Genomic DNA, 19,118 nt, shown 5'->3' on the forward strand with positions numbered 1-19,118 from the left:
GCTTGGCAGCTCCCTGGTTTATCTTTCTCCGATAAGAACCTATGGAACATGACAATAATCTTTTCTTCCCTAACATTTGTATACAAGAAAGAAAGTATAGGTATCAATTCAAGACTTTTATAAAGATATAAACTATTAATAATGTAATTTTTATCTTAATATAGGGCATGATAAAAAGATTTTGTGGCAGTAGAGAGGTATCGTAAAGGGTATGACGTTTGCGATGAGATCTTTCTTTGTAGGAACTCTTAATATACAACTTGGTATTTACATTTTCATATCTATATATGCTCACACAATAGACGCAGTTCAGACTTCATTATTTATTGTAATGGGAAACAGCCAGCATAGTGGCTAATTGTAACTACTATGTTTTTGAAACAAGCCAGCTTGATTTGAAGTTGACTTGTTTCAAATAAACAATAGCTAAAGGTAATCACAGTTTGTTGGACTGGAACTTTAATTTAGTGATGGAGTAAGGCTCACTGCAGCTTATTTCTATCATTATAAAGCAGTTTATTGTGAAGTCTGTACTGGTCCTCTCTCTCTCTCTGTGTGTGTGTGTGTGTGTGTGGTAATAGTAGTAACATCTGAACAAACTCGTGTACATTGTTTCAGTGCCTTTATTCTGTGAAGCACTATATACATTTGTTAAATAAATAAATAAAGCTAAACCCAATGTTTTCCATATTTCTGTCTATTAGCGCAAAGTTTTTTTTATTTAAAAAAATAGTTTCATGATCTTTTTTTAAAAAAAATCTATCTATTTTTGGAATGTTGTGTCAGAAACTCTGACCCTCTTAAATGGTATTGGAATTTCCCCCTCATATTTTTCTGTGAAGCAGCCCATTGTGTTTTGCTTGTAAGTTATCTAGCCTACAAGCATAATGATCAGATATTGATATGCCAGTAGAGCTTTATATAATATTTACTATGTGTGATACGGCATACAGTTTTTTAAAGCAATGTTGTCTTTCAGTCTGAACCTAGCTTCTGGCAGGGCAGACTGCCCAGAATATCAGCAATCTTACAGTTATTACTTCGTGTCATATATAATGTTTTTCCCCTGCAACAAATAAATCTTTTGGCCTCCGTGAAAAAAGGAAAAGAAAAAAAATAAAGAAAGAAAAGAAAATTGTAGTTACTGTATAATAAAAATAAACCACTTGTCATGACTGCAGTTGACATTTATCAGCCTATTTGTGGGTGCTCTTTCTCTCTGTGTGTATAATATAGAACATAATTTGTCACTTTGTAAATACATTCAAGTTTAAATCCCTGCCAGCATCTGTTAGAGTTTGAAGGATTAATGCACAGCACACTGCATGCCTGCACTTTCAGGCCACAGCATTGCTTATGATTGTGAACCCCGGGAGAAAAAGATAGTCTTTTTTTATGTGGTTAAACATTTCTGCCCTTTGGCCATTAGACTTCCCGATCCATACTTGCCATCTGTACAAGTGATACTCACTGTCTTCCAGTCTGTAAAAGCCTCTTGGGTTGTTCTAACTGAAACTATGGCTTCCCCCTCTTTTGCATATGTGCATTCTTATGTGCATGAACATTCAACTTGTTATGTAATTTGTTGTGATTTTGAACCGCCCCAATCCTCAGAGGTTTAGAGTGGCCGACAATATTGTTTTTTGAATTTAATTTAGAAACAAACAGGACAACAGATAAAAGCACAATTAAAATAATTCAGATTTTACTTGGAGCATTGGGAAGAAACCTTGGCAGCCTTTCAGCTGGGCTGGCATATGATCCTGACAATACCTCAATGCAACCTCATGCTGTATTGCATAAAAGCCATGTCCCCCACCATCCCACTCCAAATTTCAATCAAGAAGATTTGAGGTTGGCAGTGTACCATGTTGTGGTGCAAGAAGATTACTATTCTTATATTTGCAAGATTTATAAGTAGCTTTTCAGTTCAAACTGTTTTCAGTTCAACCTTAAAAAGTCAACATTGTTTCTTAAAACAAACCAACAAACCATAAAATATCTAGATATCAAAACTGCAAACAACAACAGAAGGATTAAATGCCCCCTTCAATGCATGATGCAACATAATAAGATTCCAAGATGTCATTAAACGGAAATGGATGAACAACCCATGGAAGGGTCCAGTTATGATTGGAAATAAAATATAAATAAGCACTGCTGATTTTCTTACTAGTATAGGAGGGAAATCTGGGGCATATCCTCTGCTGATGTCAGGGGCTGGCAGGGCTCCAAAGAGTGTGTTGTGGGGGCAGGGGGGCAGAGAATGACACAGGAGAGGGGACCAGTGATTTATGGGGTGTTACACCACCTGCAAGGCAGGAACCAGGGAAGGAGGGAGAGTCAGGGCAGTCTGAGGTGTAAGAAGGCACACAGGATGTGACAGAAGAAGGGACAGTTCAGGCCAAGGATGAGTCAGTATTTCCCCCACCTTCTTCTACACCACTGTCTCCTAGAACCAGGAGGGGATTGAAAAAAAGTGAAGAGCAGTGATGAATTCCATGCAGAAGTCTCAGGTTGCAGGCATGCAATCTGTCAGAGGATGGTCTGTAAGCTGGAGGAAGGGAGATGCCCTGCTGTTGCTGCAACTTCTCCATAGGGCCCACACCTTTGGACAGCTGCCTAGAGGCTATAAGTGTGTGTATCTGGAGCACCATGGAAGCTGCTGTGTTTCATCAATAAAGAGTCAGCTATCAGACACTTGTCTTCCTTATCTGGGATGGTTCATGACAGATTATAATGTCTCAATTGTTGTTGTTGTTTAGTCATTTAGTCGCATCCAACTCTTCGTGACTCCATGGGCCAGAGCACGCCAGGCACTTCTGTCTTCCACTGCCTCCCGCAGTTTGGTCAAACTCATGCTGGTAGCTTCGAGAACACTGTCCAACCATCTCGTCCTCTGTCATCCCCTTCTCCTTGTGCCCTCAATCTTTCCCAACATCAGAATCTTTTCCAGGGAGTCTTCTCTTCTCATGAGGTGGCCAAAGTATTGGAGACTCAGCTTCACGATCTGTCCTTCCAGTGAGCACTCAGGGCTGATTTCTTTAAGAATTGATAGGTTTGATCTTCTTGCAGTCCATGGGACTCTCAAGAGTCTCCTCCAGCACCATAATTCAAAAGCATCAATTCTTCGGCGATCAGCCTTCTTTATGGTCCAGCTCTCACTTCCACAACGCATAATTCTACACAATTGTTTGAATAATGAATTCACCCATTATTCTTTTCTGCACATTCCTCATGGCTGCACTGTTGTGAAAGCATTCCATGCTCCAAGAACAGTGTGTTGAACCTGGAACAATAGAATGCTGCCTCCCAGAAACTCTTAGTTTGCTGTTTGCACTTGTTCTGTGGAACTTATTATTCTTTGTGGTGTTGCTAGCTTTTGTTTTGTGAATTACACACCTTCCAAGTGTATTCTCTGAACCAAATTACACACTGAAAGAATAAATAATGAATAGAATTTTCAGAATACATAACAGTTGACAAATTGCCAAAAGCCACTTCCCTTAAATCTAGAACCACTCGTGATCTATAATCATTGGAATTTATGACATCAGATTCCACCTAAAGTCCCTATTGAACTGTAGTGCAATTGTACTTAAGGCTGAGGAAACATGCCTAAGATCCAGCTTCATGTTTGTCTTATGTTTGATAACATAAATGCAGTAGCAAACTACTAAAAAGCTGCTGCACACTTCGAAATGTGGTCTTGGACATGCACCTCTACCACATGCTGAAAATGCCTCCATAGGCATGGAGGCCATTATCCAAAAAGTACATAATGTCTAAGGAGGCCTAGATCTTACATTTCTCAAGCACCTCTCCACCCATGCTACATGACAAACATATTTTGAGCATGGGGGCTGTTAAAGGAGCAGGGAACGGAAAATCCTGTCGAGTGTGCTTAAGCCTCTGGGCACACCTAAATAGCTGCTCCAGATCCCTGCTGCCTTCAGAAACAAGTATTTGTCCAAGACATAAAATGGATCATCTGTTCTTATGTTTTAAGGGTAGGCTCTTTAGGCAAAGGAATGGCACCCTTCTTTCCTTTTAAAGTGCAGTTAATCATGTCCTTGAAACATTGGCTAATTTCCTTCTCACTCAGTCAAGTCCCAGTAAAGATGTTAGGAACATAACTAACAAAAATGCCCACGAAGCTGTTGTTTTAAAGACATGCACTACTTTAAAGCCCTAGATGCAAAATGTGAAATGTCTTTTATGAAAATAGCTGAGGCAGAAAGAAACAGAAGAAAAACGAGTGTAAAATTATTCCATCTACTAGGGCTTCTAATGGTCCTCCGTAAGTTATCTCAAATGCTGTAAAGGAACCTATTCTGAAAACAGACAACATATCTTCAGTTGGCCTTAAAGCTTTGCACCATGTGATTCATTTGTCCCATTCAGCTGGCTGAAAGGTAATCTCATAGCATTCAAAATACATGCATGACTTTATAAAGCCTGCCTAACATAAATACTCAAGTGCATGCATTAGGGACTGTAATATTTACAGCCTGAAACTGAAATAAAAGCATTTCCTTGTTTTCATCCATCTTGCATGAAGATCATCATTACCACCTATTGCTGGACATTGTTGACTGTCATAACCAATGCATCAAAGCTGCCATGCTTTATTCTAATGGCATACTCTGGTCTGGATTTAATTTGTCTGTGCTTCCTAGTCTTTTAGGCAAGTGTCAGTTCAGCTTTGATTCTTATGGATTTACATACTGTAGAGGTGGGAGAAGGTATTCTGTGCACAATTCTTTTTGGCTTCACTGCCCCTTCTGCAATGTTTTATTCCATTTTTAAATTGTGTGTGTGTGTGTGTGTGTGTGTGTGTGTGTGTGTGTACACACTGGGGGGGGGGGCAGAAAGAAAGACAGAAACAGGAAAAAAATAAGTAAGACAAAAAAGAAAAGTAAAAGTAAATCATCCCTCCTTTGCCCCTGCCCTTCCTTGGTTAACCCAGCAAGCTCTGTGTAAAAGGTACCCCTGCCCGTACGGGCCAGTCTTGACAGACTCTAGGGTTGTGCGCCCATCTCACTCAAGAGGCTGGGGGCCAGCACTGTCCGGAGACACTTCCGGGTCACGTGGCCAGCGTGACATCGCTGCTCTGGCGAGCCAGAGCCGCACACGGAAACGCCGTTTACCTTCCCGCTAGTAAGCGGTCCCTATTTATCTACTTGCACCCGGGAGTGCTTTCGAACTGCTAGGTTGGCAGGCGCTGGGACCGAACAACGGGAGCGCACCCCGCCGCGGGGATTCGAACCGCCGACCTTTCGATCGGCAAGCCCTAGACGCTGAGGCTTTTACCCACAGCACCACCCGCGTCCCTTTGTATGTCACCTCAAAGGACTTATTCATATACAGTATGTCCAAGCGTGTCTGATGGGTGAAAGTCATGTTCCTTTATAAGGGCCTAAAGCCTGAACAAATAGAATAAAATTTGGCTGATGCATTCTCATTTCTTCTTGCTGTAAGTTCATGAGCCATTTCTTCTTTGAATGCCAGAGTACAATTTGGGGCAAGACAGTTCATCATCGTGTCTCCCATCAGAGTTCTCCAGTTCTTGAGAATCAGTAATCTGGCCACCACAATTAGGTATACAGTTAAGTGTTTCTTGGCCTTTTGGCTAAGATCAACTATAGCAAGTTAAGTGTTTATAAGGTGGTTTGTCAGAATTGGAGTAAAAATATATATATAGAAAGCAGAGCAAATTTGGTGTTGGGTGGGAGTTTATATCTGGTTATTAATGGTTCTTTGGCCAGGGCAGAAAGCTAGTGAAAAAGTGGACAACAGGAGTTAGTGCCCTGGCCAATGGGAATAAAGTCAGAGCTTTGACCGTTACCACTTCATTTGCTCAACTGGTGTGATATAGATTTGTATAAGGCAGATAAAAGGGACTTTCACATGAAATTTTGAAAGTGTTGAAGTTTAAGAAGACCAATATAAATGATCAAAATACTTGGCAGCATCAAGCAAAAGAATTCTGTGGGCATGGGTTGCGTATGAGCTCAGTGGGTGACATTTATAAGCTGCCAAGTAGGTGTGGCTGCCAACTGTTGACAAATGAAGCCTGTTTGATGGTTATGAATATAATGTGGCCAGTTGTGAAAACATATCTTCAAAGATTTTTGAAAATGTTTTACATCTGTGTTCATCAAAGAAATCGGGATTCCGATCCTTAAATGGCTTAGGAATGACTATAATATTAGACAGCCTCCAAGGTTTTCCACCCAAGGACTTGGCCATCCATTCATATTTGGAAATGTTTTTATTAAAAAGGGAACCAATTGAGATTGGAACATTTTTGTAGCATATGGACAATTTTTATGGTTTTTAAATTCTTAATAATTTCTTAATCTCTTTTGCAAATCTTTTATTTGTAAACACATTTTATCCCTCACAATTTGTTTGTCTGTATAAAAATATGTATTGTTCTTTCAGGCAACTGTTTTCCAAGTGTAGGTGACTGAAATTTTCTTTATTAAACTGGAGTACATTTTATCGTCTTCTCAACCCTCAAAAGGTGAAATGTTTTGAGTGCTATACTACTCAAGGATATGTTTATGGTGAAAAACACTTGTGTTTGTGTGTGGGGGGGGGAGATAATAGCTGATAGATAGATTGTTACAGATAGTTATAGATAGATAGATAGATAGATAGATAGATAGATAGATAGATAGATGATAGATAGATAGATAGATAGATAGATAGATAGATAGATAGAGATATATACAGTATTAGTATAGCAATGGAGACTATAATTATGCAGTAAATTAGCTAATGTCCACTCTGGTGCCTTTTAAAGTACATCTTACATTTCTCCCCTCTCCACAGCACTTATATAAGTTATAGGGACTACAGTATATTTATTAAGAGTCTTCAATTGTGTATAAAACTAGAGCAGACACAAGTAATGGTATTTGCTGAAGGATTCTTTATCATCTATTATTTATTTCATCTCTTTTATATGCCATTATAATAAATATTATGACAGAGAAAGCTTTTATGCTTCAACTTATTGTAGTTCTCTTCACTTCCTTGCAGTCCTTCAGGAAAATGTAACCACACTTTACCTATATTTAATGTAAATCATCACTTGCATTAGAATGAAAAATCCCCTATTGGAAAAAGACTCCTTCTTCAGCGTGGAGACATAAATGCACAATCATGTTTACTGCCAAACTACTGTACCATGCAGTGTTCATTTTTAAACAGTTTTTAAGCTGTAAAGTGAGCACATCACATATCATGAAAATGCTAGCTTTCTGAGTGTTTTCACTTTCTGGTTAAACTTCTGGCTTGATAAGCATTTTTCTAAGTGTGAGTGTAAAATATTGTCAATTATGTTCTAAGAGGTTTTAATAGATTTGCTCTATGTAACATGAAGCATTTTCAGAATTAAATAAGAGTGTTATCTACTGCAGTTTTTCCTCAGGAGAAAGCACACACACAAAGTTTTATATTGGAGGTGGGGCAGATAGAAATTTGGATATTATGAAGCATATGGTTTATATCCCTTTATTTTTCATGGAATGTTTCAAGATACATAATTGTAATTCATAACTTCTAAATAAAGGAGATAAATAACAAGAACTAGAAGCATCTGACTCAAGGTCATGACAAAATGAAGTTAACACTTAAAACAACAGTAACAAAAACTTCCTAGCCCTCCTAGGTAGGAAGAGAAGCTTGTAAATACGAAGCATGTGTTAACAATGGTCAGGTTAAAAATCCAGACATGATAATTTAACTTTTTTTTCTTTTTTACAACCTATAGGTCTGCAGTTATTCTATGTGTTTCTTCCTTTATAATTTCTCTGTGTTCAGGGTTTGCATTTCTATGGCATAATTTGTCTGGAACACTCAGAAACATCACAACCACCATCATCATTACTTGTGACCTTATAAAGTCTGCTCCTTAAGCTGCTGAAGAAATACCTCTACTGATTCTTCCTGCTCTCGATAACCTATGGCCTGATAAGTCTAAAAAGCTGCAGAAGCACAGTACAAATGAGTTCAACAGTTGGAAATAAAGGGACATTGTTTATCCTGGCAGTGAATGTATTGTTACAGGATGTTTCAGTTCACTGGCAGAACTGACTAGAAACCCATATTCATAGCTTGTATTTGTCATCTGTATATCACAATTGTCCATTAATTGTATTTCAATATTTTTATTCTACCCCCAAGTGCAGCTTAGTTATTCCAGCAGATTTCTCCCTGTAAAGGAATAGTTGGCATTGGAACCCTCCCCCTCACATTTCTAATATTACAGGTGCTTCCTTTTTGTTTTTGGAGCCAGTAGCAGAAACCTGCAACCTGACACCAAGAGCAAAGGCATTACCTGAGTAATAGTGTGTGGACTTGAATCACTGTTCCCAAGAGCATAGTAACTAACAGCTTGTGGTTTAGTCTGTTGAACTACTTGATGTTTTTTGACCCCTTGCTGTCCTTGTGTTTGTAGCACTATTTTTTATTTTCCCCTTGGAGATGAGAACAGAGCATTATAGTGAGAGAGAGAGACAGAGAGACAGAGAGGAGATAACCTCTCTTGCAAAGGAAAGTTGGCAAGAAAAAAGAAACCCATTGGTGGTCAATATTTTGCCTTGTATTTTCATTTTAGTCAAGACCGGCTTCTGACTGGTGATGATAGCTAACCCTGAGCAGGCATTCTATGTTTTTTTTGAACTATACCAGAGTGGAGAGTAACCAGACTTGCTTCTTCTACCCACTCTGCAATAAGAGTTACCAAGACAATACAAAAAATTATTTATGTATGCAACCACTGTCACTCAAGTGATTTCCCCCCCAAGGATGGAAAGAAGAAAACGTCCCAACTAAAGAAGAATGGCAACAGAGTACTCAGAGTACTCAGAAATGGCAAAACTTACTGGAAGAATAGGAAATCAAGATTATATACTCTTTGATGTAGAATGTAAACATTTTGTAAATCTAAGCTTTGCCTCATTGAGGGGCAGTATTTCAATATGAGTGGGAAAATGAGATTGCCCCTAAACATTTTTTTAGAAAAAAAAGCACTGGGGATGCCTCTGCAGATGCAACCTTGAACACTACAGTGGATAATCCCATAATTCCCAAAAGAAAAGTCTCTGGTTTCTTAATAATAGTTATCTTAAACATTTTTTCCTATTCATTATATATCATCTCCCAATTTTTATATCATCTCCCTTTTACCATTTTAGAGTATCTGTATAGACCCATCATAAGGATTGATTAAGGCTGCTTGTAAGTTCTGTTACCTTATGCACAAATACTGTGATTAGTGTGGTCCATGCATTTTGGTTTCTAGGGTTAATTTGTTATTTACTTGGGGGGGGGATCAAAACGATAAATATTAATAAAACAACTTGTTCTACTTATTTTGTGGTTCAGTGGACTAAGAAGACTGAAGGACTCCTTTATTCATCTAGCACACATCTGCCAAATTGTAAGGGTAGGTCAGCTGTACATATCACACGATATACCCCTGCTTCACAAATCATGTTTTTTTTCAGGAGGTTTTGCTCTGGTTCTCTAACCTCAGAATATCAGCAACTTCTGAGAACAATCCGTCTGTCTTTAAAAGTGCTACAAATTGAGAACATAGCATTTGGCACTGTTTTCTATGCTGTCCAGGTTGATTTATGTCCATTGCAGGGTTCTAATGTTGAACAAGGGAATTTAAATGTGTAACTGTAAAGCTGTTTGGTGTAACATGATATTGTGATACAAACAAATTGATGTTGTTTATCTTTTTGCTTCATGTTCTCTCATTTTAGCACAAAGCCAAAGTAGAAGCAATAACCTTAGACCTTGCATCTCTTCATAGTGTACAGGAGTTTGTTGAAGCATTCAAATCCAAGCATGTGTAAGTACTCGGGGAGAGGGTTCTGTATCATAATTCCTACCACTACATCAGCATCATAATTAGAAATAAATGAATTTATCAGCTGAGCATAATCACTGTAAACAGAGAAACAACAATAGTTATGTACAGCTTTTTGCATGCAAACATCCACATTTCTATAAACTTTTAGTGTGTCTTAGGGGATAACTATAGATAACATGTAAACTTTGTAATTGAGCTCTTGTATCTTAAAAGAAAAGCAGCGTCCAGGCAGGATTTTTTTGTGCTCTAAAGGGCATTGTTTTGCACGCTGTATTTCTTGGCTACAGTTGCAATTTGAACCCTAGACATGGGGAAATCCACATGCTTTTTCACACTGGCTGAATGACAATTTGTAGTGGTATGTAGGAATGGTATGTAGGAAAGGGATAAGCACTGCCTCTCTCTTGCCACCCCCCTGCTTATTGTACTTTGCATGATCCCCAGATGCTTGAGACATAATGCATATGAAGGCTTCTCAGATCAGATGGAAACCTCTCCACTGTTCTCTTGTCTGTGAAGTAATGATAAATAGGTGGTGGCTGGCAGGAGTGGGGCTCCCCTCTGGGGAGCTTCTGCTCTGGGAAGTCTTATAGTTCCCATCATGCTGCTGATGACACCTAGCCCTATTAGACTTTTCAGCCCCATTTCTGAGGCTGTGACTTTGCTAGAGATTCCAGTACAGGAACAGAAATTGTGGATTATTCAAAAGGAGCAGAGCCAATTTATGACCACACCATTATGAAAAATAATTAACCCTGAAACCTGTCAAAAATTGAGTCCATGCAGCAATCTAAATTTTGATCTTCCAAATTGCAGGTACAAATGGAAGAGACAATTTTTATTTCATTGTACAATCTGTTCAATGTGTTTTAAGCTATAGTCTCTTGTGCTAGCTTAAGCAAGTCGGCCCTATGTTAGTTCTATTCAGAGTGAACCCTTTGAAATGAATTGGCATGATTAACTTACTCCATCCATTTCAATGGGTCTGCTTTGAGGTACTATAGGCTCAGTGAATATGGCAGCTTCCTCCCCGATGAGATGTCCAGACCCATCTGATAAAGGGACCCCTGACCATTAGGTCCAGTCGTGACCGACTCTGGGGTTGCGGCGCTCATCTCGCTTTATTGGCCGAGGGAGCCGGCATACAGCTTCCGGGTCGTGTGGCCAGCATGAGTCCAGACCCATAGATCTCACAAATAGGCTGATTGCCTTTCAGTCCATTAATGAAGCCTCAACACATCTTTGGAATATCTTTGGAAAAGAAATTCTCATTTGCACTGTGAGGTATTTGAAGATCTTTACTTGACACTGGCAATTGGGCTGGCTTTTACTTTTTAGTCATTTTTAGCTAAATGAAGCCACCTCGGTGAGCATATGAATTTGTTTAAATTCATGAAACATTGAACTAGATGAACCAGTACCCTGACTTGATATAAAGAACCTCTCTCTGTTCTATACCCCACCCCCACCAGTTTCCTCCCTCCTCTGCACTCTGCATTCCTTGTTGCCTGGGCATGCTCAGTCCTCATTGGATTCCCCATACATGCTGATACCTTGTTTTTGCATGACTCTGTTTGGCTGCTATAGACAATTACCATGTGAGATTGCTGTTAGAGGAAGTGATAAGCTAAATGAAACCAGCATGTTCTTCAGATATAGTACATATGCTACTGAACACCAATTCCTGGGGCCAACGGTGGGGGAGGACTGTTCCCTTCATGCCTTGTTGACTGCCTTAGAGCATTTACTTAGAAACAAGATGATGGACTCAATTGACCTTTGGCCTGTGATTCAGTAGGGCATGTGCTCATTTTTTTGTGTCTTTAAATTAGGCTGCATAATCACTGTTAAGAGACCTATCAATTAAGGCTCCTTTTCTTTTCCCAAAGACTGAAGCAGACAAATAAAATATTCTTTGTATTTTGAAACAGCATAAAGGTGGACATGATCTGCCTTGAAAAGAGGGACATGGCTTTCATGAGACATTTGCTTTGATGCTTTTGCACAAGATCTAACCAGCCATAAGGGGCATGTTGGGTAGATAAGCATGTAAAATATTTATGATTTAATATGTATAGTTAAAATATCTTTTGCTGCAAATAAAGTAGTAAGCATTTTGCAGTTTTTATAGCTTAATGGTTAATGAGAGAATTTTTAAAGGGTATGTGTGCACAGTATTTTAATTAAAAATTTAATTTAAAATAATAAAGCCATGAAGAATATTACAAAGGGCAATAGCAATCAATATAATGACCTAAAATTTTAAACAAAATACATTGATTAAAAGCACTCCACAGAAATAAATAAATAAATAAATAAGAATGTGGCAAGTGTATGTGATTGTTTTGACACTTTTTAATAGACCTGAAATAAACCTTATCTCACTCCTGAACTTTATAAACTAACATGTCACTATGAAGTTGCTCTGTTTCATCATTAACTGCTTCCAAGGGAATTTAACATTTTGGAATGCAACCAGTTAGGCTGTGTATACAACTCATAGCTTCCTTTATAGATGTTATTAAAATAAGTATGTTAAAAAGAGGTGCTGATAGTGTAGGTAACCAACATGGGAAATGAGATTAAAAACAAACCATCTAAGAAGTTTAAAATGCCAGCTTTCTGTCTTCCTCCGAACACGTTGTGATACCATTTAAATAATGCAAATATTTGTATAAATCCGTTTAAAAAGAACACCAAAATAGTACTAGATTAAGCACTTATTAGGACCAAGCTCATCAAAATGTTTCATTATGTTCAATGTGGAATGAGCAAGTGGACTCTCAGGCCTCCCATGTACAATATTGGGCATAATAATGCTGACAACTTGCAGAATTACAATGAGACAATGTCTGTAGAGTGCTTTGAACACTCTTAAGCTCTGCAAATGTTAGGTATGCAGTAAGTAGTTACACACACTGACACAGTAACCCAGAGCTTCCAAACTTTTCATGTTGGTGACATGCATCATTTCACGGCACAGTAATTCAGCTTTACTAGCAAACCGGAGGTTAAACTAACCCCTTTCTAGCCCTGGGAGGAGCATATGGAGCATTCGCGCGACACACTAACGTGTTGCAACACACAGTTTAGAAAACTCTGCAACCCAATTCTTGGGAGAATTCTTATCAGTCCTCATATGTAACCATAACAGGTTTTTGGAGGGGAAATCCAGGGTTTGTGGAATGATAACAATATCAGCAAAAAGTAACAACAAAACTAAGGGTGGGGCATCAACCCCAAAACAGCCCAATGTGGACTGTGTATGCTCAGTAGAAACATACACTAACTATGTTTTTAGGGAGGAGGGGACATAAAACTAGAAAGTGTTCATGGCATTGAGTATTCTGCAGAAGGGTATGACTGACAGGCCAGAACCTTGAACAGGAGCACCCAATACCCCAACATTTTGTTGCAGATCCCACTTATTGTTGTGTGTTGCAAAATTTTATAAGGGACTGCATTACATAGCCAGCACCCCACTCCGATTGTTTCAATTCTTTGTTGTGTTGGTTAGTTAGAAAATAAGGAACTTCTATTATTTTCTCCAAATTTCTCCATTTTTAAGAGATCCCACATGCGCCTATCCAATGCATCTCTTGTTTAGAAAGCCAATTCCTTTCACATGTACTCCATTGGTGTGGGAGCTGCTTCCTTGCCACACAGTCCCACACTGCTGTATACACTGCTGTATACACACTGGTGTGTAGGACCATTTCTATGGGCAGTTCCCTCTTGGATCTTACACCCCTCCCATGGAAAAGAGAAGTATAGCAGTTGGGTGGGAAAGAACCACATGGCTGGAATATTTGAGGGCCTCCCAGCAATATGGGATCACACTTTGGGGGATCAGTTTGTGTGTTATAGTTTTTGTCCAAATTTGTGAATTTGGAGATTAGTGAACCTATTTCCAAATTAGGAAATAGGTTGTGCCTTCCATAAACAGGAATGCACGTTGTCTGCAAATGGAGGAGACATGTGGTCTGAAAAAAGAACTGCTTCTCAAGTCAATAGGAGAAGTAAAAACTTGAAGGAAACATGCTCTGACACAGAAAAGTCACATTACTATTTCCATTTACCTTTGGACTTTTCATGATGTTATCACCACAGACAGCTTTTAAAGGATACAGGATATTTTTCTATGGGTCATAACCCCAGGGTATGATATATGTTAGTTGATGAAATCTAGATCATGAAATCCTCTTTAGCCACTCAACCCATCCAACCACAAAGGACCGCCTTGGTGCTATTCAGGTGCTGTATATACAGAACAATCCACAGCACCTGAATAGCACCAAGGCAGTGCTTTACAATGAGATGGTGGAGACAACCTCTGCTGTTTGTAACTGGACTTCTAAAACATATAACTGTCCAGTAAGCATTGGTACACTAATGTACAGTGCAATCCTATACATGTGTACTCAAAAGTAAGTTCTATTGAGTCCAGTGGGTTTTACTCCCTAGTAAATGTGTATAGTATTGCAGCCTAAGCATCCATTTGAGATAACAGCTCCAAATTCCCTTGAGACTGAATCCACACAGGTAGCTGCTTAACAGACCTGATAGTGTCTGGCATAGCTCCACTGACTATAGGTGCATATAGGAAACATGTGAGTCCTTGTGGGTAGGAAATCTGTGTTACAATTTGACTATGACAATACAAATCTCCCCCTGCCCCCATTGCCTTACTTAGAAAACAAATGATTTTTGGTTGAAAAGTAGCCCAGTGCCTGTGTTTTACCAACATATGAAAACTATAAGTGACTTACCTACAAGGCAGCCTTTTTATTGTCAGAGTGAATTATGTTTTGAAAATGGAAACATTTCTTCACCAATAAAGGAATGTCTTTAATATGGATTCATTTATTTCAAGAAATCTTTACCTTGCCTTCTACATAGCATTCAGGGTGGTTTACAACAGTTTGCAAAGCTTTGCAAAAATAACAAGGAAATTGTAGAACTCTTTTTTTTTAAAAAAGCAAAAGTTGAAACTATCCAAAAATCAAGGGCTATAGCTATTAAAAATATCAACCTGTAGGAGTAGGTCCCAACAAGATACTGGAAATGTCTTCACACATTCATCATTGTAATTAATTATACCATTTTCATACTTGATTGTGACTGGTGGTGATTATATATATGTTTTTTTAAAAGGTCTCTCCATGTGCTGATCTGCAATGCTGCTACTTTTTTGGCTCCTTGGCAACTGACTGAAGATGGTCTGGAGTCCACCTTCCAGGTGAATCACTTGGGACACTTCTATCTCATTCAGCTTCTTGAAGATGTTCTCCGTCGCTCAGTTCCTGCAAGAGTTGTGATGGTTTCCTCAGAATCACATAGGTGAGTTCTGACTCAGAACATGCTGTATGCCACTTAGAGATTTTTAAACTATTAAGTGATTTATGAAAGTCCTGAAGCATTTTATTGATCAAATGGAAAGTGAGTTCAGCTAGAAGTAACCATGCTGGGATATTCTTAATGTTTTAAATCTTTATTTATCATTCTGCACCCACACCCACACCCATTCCCAGCTCCAGGTCAGCAGGATAGATTCATGGCTCCCCCATTGTCAGTTTTTCTCTCCTATGTTAGAAATGAGGGGCAATAATTAAAGCAAAAGTTTCCATTTTTCAGATAAGAACTTCAGTACATAAAAATTAAAACTAATGAAGTATCCCATGAAATCAGTGTGTTAGAGGACTTGAAACTGATATGGTGGAATAGGATGCTGAATTTACACCTTTGTGCTCAGATGCAAGTCACTAGTCATCTGTGAATTTTGCTTAGTGTCCTTGTTTCAGTCACTCCTAATTGTACGTCATAAGGTTCTTAAGATAAAATGGAGAATGGAGGAACCCTGGCTGAGATCCAGGAGTCATGTGTCATGTTCTGAGCCTGCACTAGGATTTTTGGGTGTGACTTCCTGCTGCTGCTCCACATCCCACACCTGGCTGGGAAGCATCTCTGCTACAGCATGGGGAGGGATGCTTGTTACTTATGCTAAATAATTTTTTTTAAATTTTTTAAAGGATCCTGTCCTATATATGCTTTCAGGTCCTTGAAGGAAGACTGGAATACAAATCTAAATCCTGAGTAAAGGATCCAGCACTGAGACTGGATGTTACATTGAGATATGTCTCTCTTAATATTTGTAAAGTCCTTCTTTTTTGAACAATATTAGTATGAATGCAGGTTTTCTGTGTTGTTTGAGCCATTGATTTTGGTAGGAGATGGAAAAATAATTGATTAAATCTGAATGGCACGACCTTTATTGATTTGTCATTCAACAACTTCAATGCCATACAAAGAAGAATGCACAGTTATTCTTACTGGAGAAACAATGCAATTAAGGTCTTAAAGATTGAATCCAATTTTCTTTCTGTTTTTTCTTTGAAAACAACAAAAAATAAGGAGCTGAATATAGGCATTAGCCATATCAATGTAATAATAGAAGTGATGTCTCCAGGACTTTTAATTTTGAAAGCAAGCCTCTTTGATTGAGATTTCAGTTTAAAATGTCACAGTTGCTCTTAGAAGTGCAATTTTCTACTGCTCCTAGAAGTCCAATTGACAGAAAAATATGGAAAATTTCATCTGATTTTAGCTGTATTTGTAGCAGTACATTGAATATAGGAAATGTTTGGTAAAAAGGCAAAAACAAATAAAGATAAAATGTTTACTGTATACTCTGATACATTATTACAAAGCTAGTGCCCTGCCAACCCAGCTGTAAGAATATCTAACAGATTTTAAAAACCTTTCTTCTGTTTTGTTAAAACATAGTGCTATTGGCTAAGCACATTATGGGTATGGAGGGTACGTAAATTGTCCCCTCCACCCTGTGGTATATTTTATTGACCTACTATGAAGCTTACTTTTTTAAAATCATGTTTCCCTAAAATGTAACCCCTGGGACCTGGCAAAGAGAGACCAGCCAAGGGTCAGGCTGAACCCCTTTATCACTTCCCAACATAAGGGCTTATGGTTTAAATGATACACTGCAGATAGATTTACTTTAACCATTTTAAATTTATGGCAGCTGAAATGAAAGGAAGCAATTGAAAATGTCCATAATAATCCTCCCTAGTGTTAAGACATGAAACATCTAGTAATTAGGTGGTAAAAAAAAAATTCTTGGATGGCCTTATCTTTGCAAATCACTCCAGGTTTGTGAAAGCTAGTAGCGGAGTCCCATTACAAGAGAGGGAGGCTACCGCAGGGCAGGCAAGTTTAGCACTAGAAATAAATCTGCCAACTCCAATCACTTGCCAGATGTGGAGGGCACAATGGGATATGTATAAATGAGCTGTTATTTAATGGGAGATTATGTTGAATTGTCAGCTGCTTGTTTCTCTGTGTATAACGCTGATCTCCAATAGTTTTTAAAACGACAACTTTGCTCCAGAGCTATTTCTTCTCTCCCTCTTCCTCCCTTGGTGTCATGTGCAGCTTAAATTCATGCTTTTGCAAAGCTTTAAAGCTTGATGAAATAAAGGCCCCAAAAACTCAAAAAAAAACAACCCAACATAAAGTTGGAACATTCATTGCGTAATTGAGCAAGATCAGCCAAGGTTTATGGAAACTTATTCCCCAATAAGTAAATGGTGTGATTCCAGACCTAACAACTAAAGCAACTAATTGCTTTTCCATTTGTAGGGGGCTTGTCATGCATTAAATCATACTTAAACATATAAAATAATCATTGAAAAGGGCTGCTAGTTTTACAGTGTTGAAATGCCAAAGGGAGCTTGTTAGCCACTACATCTTATTGTGTGTATGTATTTTGCAATCTGTCTGAGAATGCCAGAGCCAGTTTTGGTTACTATTTTTCTCCCCCAATGCCTCAAGAGATGGCAACATTCCACTCTTCTTAGATAGAAAACAATATTTGAAGAATGGCCTCTGTCTTGGGAGGAGGAGCTGTTCTTTTTCTTCCTTTCAGATGTTGTATGAATGAATGTTGGGGTCAGGGGGTCCGAGATCATGCACACTACTCCCATTCCACATATTTATTTGAATGTCCACATAAGGTCTAGTCACTCACAAGCTCTCTATGCCACCAGGAACACCAAAGAAGCAGGAGAGAGACTTATGGACTAAGTAGAACTTTAAATGAACACCCCATACCTTATCATAAAGTTTTAAAGGGGTTTGGGGTTGTAATTTCCACAACTTCTAGAGTTTGAGATTCTGATGTTTTACAAAAGAAGCAAAAAATTAAGGGTGAGCGCCATAAGTGAAAATATTAAATAGTACGTTGTCGCCTTAAATATTAAATTGGTTAGTCTTTAAAATGCCACAAGGCTCTTTCCCCCCCTTCATGCCACAGACTCACAAAGCTACCTTTATTGAAATAGGTTGTGACGCCTGGTTTCCGGAAGTAAGCCCCAGTGAACTTATTGGGGCTTGCTGCTCAGTGAGCATGCATATAATTCCACTGTAAGCATTTTCCCCACCCATTGAGTCTGTATTTCTAAGTCTCATGTTTGATCCCTTCACTTCTGGTATGATAGACAGTACCAGTCCAGGTATAACTTGCCACCAAGCAAAGGGAGGCCACAACAGTGGTGCATACTCAAGTTGGGGGTGTTTGCACCTGATAGATGCTTTCCATTACAAGCAAAACACTATTTCAGCTGCAGTAGGTGATATGCATCTACATAGATAGACTAGTCAGCTAACAAGATTAGGATGCTAAGTTCTTGGGGTAGATCAAGGGTTGTGAACCTGAGTAGCATTGGTCTCACAAGGACCACTGCTGCATTTTAGGACCCTAACCTCCCCAGAGTTCTCCAGATCTTATCTGACTGCAGCAAGCAAAAAAGATTCAGCATAGCACAGAATTTAGAGGTTTATTCCAGCCTACAGGAAAGGTCTACAAGAAACAAAATTTGGAAAGGTCTGCATAACATTTGGAAAGTAGCAGCACCATGTTTAAACATACACTTCTGCTATTTTTTGCCCCTTATTTCTTGTTGATATTCAGTTTAATAAACCACCAATATAAGGACAGGCAGATGGCTATCTAGAAGAATTCCTTTTCATGTAGAAGCCTTCAGTTTTTTTTGCTACCTTGTTATTATTAAAAAAGAAAAGAAAAGGAAGGAAGGAAGAAACAAACAGCTGGTGTTTAATGACTCTGTCAGACCCAATTAAAAAACATCAACTAGTTACTTTGATTTGTGCTCAGTCATGCCATGGGTATACTTAAAAACATTAGACT

The 19,118-nt window shown here is 38.6% G+C and overlaps 1 protein-coding gene across 1 annotated transcript in view; it reads left to right on the plus strand.

Annotated features, from left to right (window-relative positions):
• The window catches only part of WWOX (WW domain containing oxidoreductase), a 571,088-nt gene that overhangs the window by 111,432 nt on the left and 440,538 nt on the right, over positions 1-19,118 (plus strand). Inside the window, exons 6-7 of the mRNA XM_028739628.2 lie at positions 9,786-9,874; positions 15,050-15,235. Coding sequence (XP_028595461.1) covers positions 9,786-9,874; positions 15,050-15,235 — 275 coding nt within the window. The remainder of the gene's footprint in view (positions 1-9,785; positions 9,875-15,049; positions 15,236-19,118) is intronic.

Source organism: Podarcis muralis, chromosome 7 (genome assembly GCF_964188315.1).
Source record: "Podarcis muralis chromosome 7, rPodMur119.hap1.1, whole genome shotgun sequence".
NCBI lineage: Eukaryota > Metazoa > Chordata > Lepidosauria > Squamata > Lacertidae > Podarcis > Podarcis muralis.